Source organism: Neomonachus schauinslandi, chromosome 5 (assembly GCF_002201575.2).
Source record: "Neomonachus schauinslandi chromosome 5, ASM220157v2, whole genome shotgun sequence".
NCBI lineage: Eukaryota > Metazoa > Chordata > Mammalia > Carnivora > Phocidae > Neomonachus > Neomonachus schauinslandi.
In genome coordinates, this window is record NC_058407.1 from 163,311,003 (window position 1) to 163,320,897 (window position 9,895).

A 9,895-nucleotide genomic window follows, 5' to 3' on the forward strand; every position below is an offset into this window, starting at 1 on the left:
GATCTGGCCTACTTTTCATCTGGAAGAGTGGCCTCACTGTCAAAGTTCTCTAAAGCTCTCCAAAACCACCATCGAGACCATTTTGCGTGCTCGGAGTATCTTTCACCCTTCCCTCAAATTCCAGGGACGGGATCCAATATTTACCCCGGATTTCCCCATTGTCCTCATCCACATACAAGGTCAGGGGAAGACCAGTCAACAGGCAATGGAAGGACATCCAGAGGAAAACACTATCCCAACATGGAGTATCTTTAGGCCCTTACTGGTTGGTTTCACACTCACTGGAGAAGGCATCTGTTTGCGAGAATTTTCAAGGAATAATTCTATACAACAGATTCTGTAACGTTAAGAGTCTGGCTCCTATAGGAAGGTCAATTTCCATAACAAAGGAGCTGATTGCGTGCTATATGCCGTGTGGGGTAGGAGGACCCCAACCACTCATAACTCCTTTGTCTGAATCAAGCACCAATTACCCTTCAATAGTATTTAATTTCCCACACGTCAGACATCTCTCTCTCCTAAAGACCCAAGAAATTGCTCTGAAACAGTACAAAGAAGGTCCGGAGAAAGAAAAAGGGACCGTCTATGTCCCTTACCTAGGATTTAAGACATAAAAACGCAACTAATTCACAGAGGCTGAAATTCGCTCAGTTTACTCTTCTGCACAGGGGAGATGTCCTTTCCATCATGTCCTCCTTACAACAGAACCCAAGACACCACAAGGAATTGTAAGATGGGTCTCCATATGTTCATTATAACTGGGTTTCAAACTCCACGTCAATTTGTTCTTTTTAAAGAAAGCTATCCCCTGGTTGACTGTATTGTTTTCACTCAAGAAAGGAAGCACAGGATTTTTAGGGAATGGGTTTTTCATAAGAGCCAATGGTGGCCCTGGAGGTAATAGAACTCTTTCTTATTTTTTTTTTTTTTTAATATTTTATTTATTTATTTGACAGAGAGAGACATAGTGAGAGCAGGAACACAAGCAGGGGGAGTGGGAGAGGGAGAAGCAGGCTTCCCGCGGAGCAGGGAGCCCGATATGGGACTCGATCCCAGGACCCTGGGATCATGACCTGAGCCGAAGGCAGACGCTTAACAACTGAGCCACCCAGGCGCCCCGGAACTCTTTCTTATTTTTTTTCGTCACCAAACCAAGGAATTTCCCCTTTTATGTCCAAACATAATGCATGAGGTGAGATGGTCACCATTAAAGAATTTATTAGGTGCCCGGTTACTGAGCCTCATCACACGAAGCAGAATCTATCTCTAGTAAGATTTTTCTCACCCCATCTTCTCGAATCTCCACCAATCTTTTTTTTTTTTTTTTTTAAAGATTTTATTTATTTATTTGCCAGAGAGGGAGAGAGAGATCGCGAGAGCAGGAACACAAGCAGGGGGAGTGCGAGAGGGAGAAGCAAGCTTCCCGCTGAGCAGGGAGCCCGATGTGGGACTCGATCCCAGGACCCTGGGATCATGACCTGAGCCGAAGGCAGACGCTCAACAACTGAGCCACCCAGGCACCCTCCACCAATCTTTTTAGACAGGTTTTCTTTCCATGCTACTGGTAAAACCACACTGTCAAAAATACCCAAAGGCCCCACTAACTTCAAGGTTCCAACCTCATCTGTGTCCCCTGGAAAACCCTCAGTGCAAAATCAACCCCCAAAGCACAGGCTGTGTGTCCACTCGTCTGGTAGGGCCTGGAAAAGGAAAAACAGCTCTGGTCAGAGAGAGCTCAAGGGGGTCCCAGTGTTCCATCTGGTGCTCAGCACGGTGGGCTCCTGTCCACCAGAATTCCCCACAGCTGACCTGGGGTCAGGGTCTTACGGAGGAGGCTGGGTGGGTGCACCTTTGCGAGTCACATTTCGGTAGACCCTGGGTGCTCAGGGCAGGAGGGAGCATGGGATCCGGGGCCTGTCCCCACCCGGATCATTCTCCACTCTAGAACTTCAAAGACCTCCATTAGGCTGGGCCCAGCTCTCTAACAGGTAGCTGGGGGGAGAGGTGGGGCCTTTCCCTGGAGGGCCCAACACCACAAGGTGAGACGTAGGTGAAGGAGAGAAGGGGTGAGCAGGTCGTGGGGTGAAATCATCTTGTGGCCACCTCTCATCTGCTCTACCCGCCTTGGCTGCAGGCCAGATCCTAGAAAAGAGGACTCCAGGGCCAGAAGGGGCTGCGATTGCAAGCCTCTTGTCTTCCCCTAGCCTGGAACGTGGACCCACAGCAGGGCTGGTGTCCGGTAAACAGAGGGCTCCATTGAACCCCTGACTCCCAGACAGGCCTGCCCTGCTTCCCTGCTTCTTTCCTCCTCAGGTGGCTCTGCCTTGGAGGACTTTCAGAGTTTGAAAGAGATGAGCCATCTTGGCCAGATGGTCACGTACAGCCAAGTCCTCATTTTCTGCATTTCTGCCTTCATGGCAAAGTGGTAAACCACCAAGGAGGAGGACCCAGAGGGGATAGGAAAGGGTAATAAATACTGGCTGGAAACCCTGGGCTGATCTCAGGGTTCCTTTGAAGGATCCACAGTCCAGACTTCAGGGTACGAATCCTGTTGCTCCTACAGCAGTTCAACCAGCTAGATACAGACAAGAAGTTCGTCTCTCTCTGTGTATGTCTGTCTCCCTGGAAAAATTAATTTTTCTTTGGCAGATGGTTGAGTCACAAAGACAGAAGGATTCATAAAATTCACATGAACATCCTGTAAACATTTAAACACATCAAGATTAAATAAGGCAACCACGACCTTGATTGAAGTTAAACTCTTTTTTTTTTTTTTTTTTTTTTAATGTCTACAGCCCTACAACCTGCAATTTGGAGGCTCACCTCCCCACCTCTTCTGACACGGTCAGCTCTCACTGGGCGTGTGGCGTGTTCAAGCACCTGTCTGATTAATTTGCTTTACAATGGGAAATTAAAGGCATCAGAAGAAAGCAATGATTCGGATCACCTAAACAGAAGAACATTACTAGTTCTCTATTAAACTGGACAGACTCTATACAATACAAGAAAAAGTCAAGATAAAAGCCACGGACGGACGCGCCATGTACCTGCTCTGTCTCAGCCCCTCCCGCTCCCTGACTAATTGTTTCATCCGCACCAGAGACCAGGAGGTTTTGCTATGGTTGACAATTCTCACCTAACGAGGCGAAATGGCTTACTGAAGCTCACAAACAGCCTGAGAGGACTTGAGTCGTGGCCCCTGCAGCTTCAGCTGGAGCTTCGCCCCCAGACTGCCCAGCCCCACATCAAAGCTGCGCACCCCCCTCCCACCACAATCAGCTTGTGAGATTAGCACTGCCCTCCCACGGCGAAATTTTATGGACCAAATCTGCCCTGCCACCAGGCTCAGCAGCATAATCTCACCAGCAGCTTAAACCCACGCTTCTCTAAGGCCAGAACACGGTGGGACTCCCAGGAGGGAGAGGTGATATGTAGCTTTAAACATCTGGAGGTGGAAGCATACACATGTCAGCCTCCCTGCACTCTTGTCAGGCTGTTCAATAAGCCGAAGCTCGAAGATTTCGCCAGTAGTGCTTGTTACCTAGTATAAATTTGCCCTTTCTTAACAGTGCTTTTTATTGCTCTTGGCTAAGAATACTGGACAGAGACGGGAGACCTGACTTGCAGGCAGGCCTGCCGCCTTGCAGGGGAACTTGAACTTGATGTGCATGAAGCTGACAGTTCCTTGAAGGCCTTGTCAACCGCCCATCCAGTAAACCCTGCCACTACCCGGAGTAAAAACAGAGCAAAACCCACAAGCACATACCCTGCACACCTGTCTCGAAGCAATTATTGACATTATCACTACACAAGGAATCGCTTTTTGAAGTTGTTTTCCTGATATTTAGCAGTCTGAATACTAATCCCCTTAACAAAACTGTCCCCATGCTTTCCCCCCTCCCCTGCCCCCCTAATCTCCTTCTCTCCAGGGAGGGCGGGGGCTGGGGACCAGTCAGTCGACTTTGCCGCACCTGGATTTGCATTGATGCCTCTCTTGTCATTCATGTTACCAACAGGAATTAGCATAAGGCATTAAGGGAAACTCTGGAGGAGAAAAGAAAGGCCATTTTGATGGAAATAAGGGGCAAAGGAATAATCTGCCATCAACTAAAATGCTTATTTGTGTATGGTTTCCCAAGCAAAGCTTAGAAAAAGCCTATGTTGATTTTAGTGTACACAAAGAAACCTTAATCCTTTCAAGGCAACTAAATCACCCCCAGAAAAGCAGCTCAGAAGAAAGGCACCCTGTCAGGGGGACGACTATTCACAACCAAATAGATGCCACAAATCACACTCTGTAAGTAAACAAAAATAAGAATGTGGGAAACGTTTGATTGGAAAGGGAAGGGGGGCAGAAGTGAGGGAGTTTGGGCCGTGGGGCGGGACTCTCATCAATCACTCTTCAACCTCCCTGAAGAGAGCCTTTCAGCTGGGTGAGGGCAGCGAGGGCCTGAACGCAGGTCCCAGGGCCAGCTCCCACTCTAGGGCTGATCCCAGAGAGGGGAAAGACATTCCAGAGCTTTTTAGAGCCACCGAGCAGAAGAAAGACGGGCAGCCTGAGGTCCCTGGGGGTGGGGTGGGGTGGGGTGGGGACGGGTGGTCACTGAAACACCTAAGACCCTTTGGGGCCCTGTCCTGCTTCGTCTCCTCCTCCTCCATCTCCCCCCTTTTCCCACCCGGATCCACCAGCGTCTACCCCATCCTCTTCCCTCATCAAAATGAGCAATAAGCAATTAGGCATTTTTACAGATGAGCACTGTATGCTATGAACTGCACGCATCTTCCTTTATTGGGCTTTTAGCATTATGGATAACAAATTGATACAAACTTTCAGTCCATCAAAAAATACGATGAAATATAAAACTGGAATACTCCATTATGCAATAAAAAAGATAAAAATTCAACGTGACAATAATTCTGAGAGTAACAGCAATCACAGAAGCACATACACCTCAAGGGAACTCTAAACATAATGTACTATTTAAAATTGCAGTTGGTTCAAATTCTAAAATAACCCAGGAGCTCAAAATAACTGCACTTGGAAATGCTAGCCACGGCGAACTATAGGAGGCCGAAGTGGTTTCGAATGTCTCCCCTTTACGAAGGAAGGCCCAACTCTGCTCAAGCGCTACCAAGAATCTTCCATGTAAGAACAGAACTGAAATTACCACAGAAAGCACACCTTTATTTAGCAATTACCATGCCAGCACCTCAATCAGGTTCTACGGTGAAGAGGAAAAGATCGAACAGTTTATGTAATTTATACCTTTCAAATTATACACCTTTGTATTGCTGGTGATTAGAGACTCCCTTACGTTTCATTATTTCCGACAACACGGCTACAAAGGAAAACTGCCCAGAAACCTATCAGCAATGATTTAAGAGAAGTTTTCCCTTTATGTACTGTTGTATCATTAGCCTCTCTTAGTCCGTATTGCAGTTTGGAAGAAATTAATGGGATAGCACATATTTAAATTTTGCCCTCTTGCTCGTTTATTAACTTTCCAGAAAGCCCACAGCAGAGTAAGGCTTGGTTTATGACCATAATACTGTGCATACTAAACACCCACTGGTTATTAGAGTCTGCAGAACAAATCAGCTATTTATAGCTCTCTGACTTCTGGGTAGTTGGTAAGTAACAATAAAGTTAAGGCATTTTGAGAACTATTATTCTCCATTACTGCTTCTTCCTACATTAAATTAAAGTCATAGAGATAGTAATGATTTCTTAGTCAAATCAATTTAAATAAGGATTCGGTGTATTCTGTTAAAATAAACTGTTCTTTCATACATCACAGAAGCATACAGATTCTGTCTCCAGCAAAAACACAATATATGAACAGTGGCTCCAGAATGAAAAAAAGAAAGACCATTTGTTTTTTACTCTGACTTCCTAGGCAGTGACAATGAGACAAAAATCAAAACCAGCCATTGCTCGGAATTCAGGTGTCTTACCTTTGTTTACAATAACAGTATTGAAGAGTTTTTCAGAGCTGGCATCTGATGCCTGAAAAACAGGAAAGGGGAAAAAAATGTTATTATGGTCACTGATTTGTCATCAGCATCATCACTACTATGATTTTAAATCATTTCACTACATTTTTAGAAAAGCCTGACAGGGAGAGCAGCAATTTCCCCCAACCGTCCACAAGGTGGTGCTCTTTGACTGCATGAGATAGACCTGCAGTGCAGCTATGTGCTGAGGGGAAAAATCTGATTTTAAAAAACGTGTCCTTATTAGACATATTATCTGTGCAAAACATATTTCTATGAGATGATACACAAAGCAATTCAGCTCATTCACATAATGATTTTGCAATTTCATTGACAGATCATTATTTTGGAAATGGTACTTTTTTTCCCCTTGATATGTGCAGACATGCCTATTTTTCAATTTTCTTTCACAAACCAGAAATGCCCATTATTTAACGCTAAGCCTTTCCTCACTAAAAAGTGCTGACTAGCACTTGCAGAAATTAATTTAAAGATTTGTCCTATGACCCCCAAGATCCCTGTTCCTTCTAGTAACCAGGATGACCTTGGTGTTGAAACAGAAGCCAGCTAACCTGGCCCAAAACCCAACACTATGCCTGCCATCAGCATTATATCCTTTCCATTTTCCAGAAATCGTGTCTGCTAATTATTACAGTGGCTCGAGGAAAGTGAAATAAGCCTGTTTAAACAGCAAGAGTAAAGCCAATGTAAATTATACACTCATGTGCTGGAAAATAAACACAAAGTTGGTTTGGAGGGAATGCTGCAATGTTGCAGAAGCACGGACTATTTCTAGAACTTCTAGATAATTTAAACAATTGAACTGAAAATCGGCATCCCCACCATATAATTTGAAGATGGATCTGCATTTAAAGTTACAATGGCGATGTTGTGTTTATGCTATTTTTGCTTTGCAACCCTTGTAAATCACTTGTCTTTCACACTTTATACACAGAGACCCGTGTTTTGACAAAGCAAAGCATAGAATGTTGAATAAATATAGAGGGAACTATAAGAAATAGGGGGAGGGCTTATCTGAAGTACAGCATATTCTGACTCTGGGGCTGGCTTTTGGGGACAAAGAAGATACTCAGTTTAGCCTTTCTGTGCTATGTTGATGAGAAAGATATTCTTGTGTATATCTGGCCAATGTGTTCTAGTCCTCGATGCAAGTGATACAGAGAGACATAAAATATTTTTATTATGAGGATTTTTTCCCTTTCTTTTCCTTCTAAGCTTCCTCCTGTAGGGGTGTTTCGGAAAATTAATGGATCAAGGGAAAAAAGGAATGGATGAGTAAAACAAGTGTGGGACTGCATATACATTTATGCATAAACAGTTTAAAATAAATCCTAGATAGCTTTTTAAAAATTTTTGCAGGAATAAAAAATATGCCAAAGGCCTTCCTGACATCTTAAAGATAATTACATTAAATTGTATATGATAATAGCTTTTCATAAAAATAAGCCGCCAAAAAAAGTGTGGCATGGGGAAGGAAACAAGACGTCCATTAAACAAATCAAGAAGATTGTTACAAAGGCAAAAATGACAGGAATAGTGTCGTTACATTGTGATACTAAGTGAGATTTCTAGGAATGGGAGTTTCTCCTGCTAAAAACTCGGAGATAAGAGTATTTCAGCTTTCTTGAGTGGAAAAAAGCATCTCTTAGTTCAAACCGGAAGAGCTCTGCTAAATTCATGGCTGAAAAAAATTCCAGCTGATATATTTAAAAGAAAAAAAAAGCCCATGAATGAAATCATTTTAAAACTGAAATAATCCTTGCAGATATGGGGATTGCTTATTAAGAGGAGTCTAATGATTAGGCCCAAAGAAACAGGAAAACAAACGACTGCACCCCAAATGCAGAAAACACGGGTAAGGAAAGGAAATGGCTCCCGACTGAGTTTTTATTTGCCCTTGGGCTGTGTGTGCGTGTGCGTGACAGAGAGAGAGAGAGATCAAATAGGGCAGAGCTGCAGGTGAACAGGCCCTTTGGTTGTCTGAAACACCTCCTTGGGGCTGCTGCCTTTGTCGGCTCCACTGGGCTCCAGAGCACACCCTATTCTCAAGGAGGCGGCTAAGTGATCCTACTCTCTGAAGCGAACTTAGAGGATGTGATTATTATGATGCCAACCAGTAAGTTATTAAGGAAATAAGTCTGACGGGATATTCGGAGAGGCTTAGGAGCTTGCCTTCTAATAAAAGCTTTCTGAGCCCTTTAATTTTCTGAAACATGCCACAAAGCCTGAAAGGCTGGCTCTTACAACTGGGGAAGGGGCCCTCTCAAAAAGGCCTCCGCAGAAGAACACTCAAAACGACTGCAGTGGGACGCTGGCTAATCGTAAAAGGATTCTGGATCCGTTCTTTCTCCCACCCAGGTGGTCGAAACTATGGCGGACCACTGTCCTGAAAAGTCAGAAAAGAGCTACTTGGCCAAAGTCTAAAGTGGAAACTACAAGAAAATTCTTTACATTTCCTCCATGAACTTTCCAAATTCTTCTTCCCCCTTTCAAGCATTTGTGCAAATTATTTGGCTCCTTGGGTCTTAATCTTCAGGACGTTTTCTTTTTCAGGGTTTTTAGGGGAAAAGTCTGCAATTCCTTGCATTCCCTGGGCCATTTTCCTGGCTTTTTTTTTTTTTTTTTTTTACTTTTATTGTTATTTCTTTTCACCAGGAACGTCTAATGGAAACATGGTGAGCGGAGAGTTAGCAGGCTAGTGGAGCTTTCCCGTCCGTCCCCCCCCCCCCTTTTTTTAAACACAGGGGTACCTTTACACGGTAAGGACTTCTAGATTTTACCCTCATTTCGTTTCATCCCCCTGGCTCGGTTTTGGAGGGTGAGGGCGGGAAGTGGCTGCATCTAAAAATGACAGAAAAACAAAGCTCTCTCTTGGCTGCTTTTTATTGCGGGGGGGGGGGTAGATTTTTTTTTTTTAATACTAAAAAAATTATTAGAGGCCGTAGTTGGTGTTTAGAGAAAAGTTAGTAAGTCAAACAGATGGGAGGAAAGAGCGCGGAGAATGAGACAACGAATAAAAGCCTTCCGTGCAGACGGGGGTGGGACGCGGCCGCTCGGGTTCGGGGGCCACCTTCATTCCCTCCGGCCGCAGACCCCGGGGAGCCCTCCGCACCCGCACCTCGGGAAGAGGGGACTTCCCAACAAGAAACGAAAAGCCTCCTCGAAACTTAAGCGCGAGTTCTTTCAGCAGCTGCCGCCGAGCCCGAGCCCAGACCTCCTTTGGCTTCCCTGGGCACCGCGTGCCGGCCGGGATCCCGACCTCCGAGCGACGGCGCCACGCCGCTCCACGGTCTCCGGCCCGAGCGGGCGGCGGGCCCCGGCCCCGGGTCAGCCGGAGCCCCTCGGGATGGGAGGCGCCGGGCCGGCAGAGCCGCCCCCCCCGCCGGCCCTCCTGGGCACGACCGCGCCGCCGCTCCCCGGCCGAGGGCGGCCGGCCCACGGAGGAAAGTACAAAGGCGGGGGGCCGGGGCGGGGGGGGGGGGGGGGGGAAGGAGGGCGGAGGGAGGAGGGGTGACGAAGGGGGGCCCGGGCGCGCCAGACGCGAGGCGCCCGCCCCTGCCACCCCTGCCCGCGGGCCCGGCCGCCGCAACAAAGACCCCCGACCCGGCCGCCTCCCTTCCGAGCGGGGGCGGCGAGCGAGGGAGCCGCGCCCCCCGGGGCTGCATTACCTGGTTGCAAAGGGTTAAGCGGTCCTGTCAGCCCCAAGTTCATGGTTTGGTTCCTTAGCAGGGCTCACGATGGGGGATCGGCAGAGACCAGGGTAAAAACCAGCCAAACACACGAAGAGAAAACGCCCAACTCCGACCGGGCTGCGTCCGCAAATCTCTCCTCGGTTCCTCGCGAAAGTCTGAAAGCGGATGCACGGGACCCAAATCCGTAC

At 46.7% G+C, this 9,895-nt stretch overlaps 1 protein-coding gene across 2 annotated transcripts in view; it reads right to left on the bottom strand.

Annotated features, from left to right (window-relative positions):
- The window catches only part of AUTS2 (activator of transcription and developmental regulator AUTS2), a 1,127,592-nt gene that overhangs the window by 77,494 nt on the left and 1,040,203 nt on the right, over nucleotides 1-9,895 (bottom strand). For both annotated transcript variants that reach the window (XM_044915700.1, XM_044915699.1), the window contains exon 6: nucleotides 5,956-6,007. In XM_044915700.1, coding sequence (XP_044771635.1) covers nucleotides 5,956-6,007 — 52 coding nt within the window. The remainder of the gene's footprint in view (nucleotides 1-5,955; nucleotides 6,008-9,895) is intronic.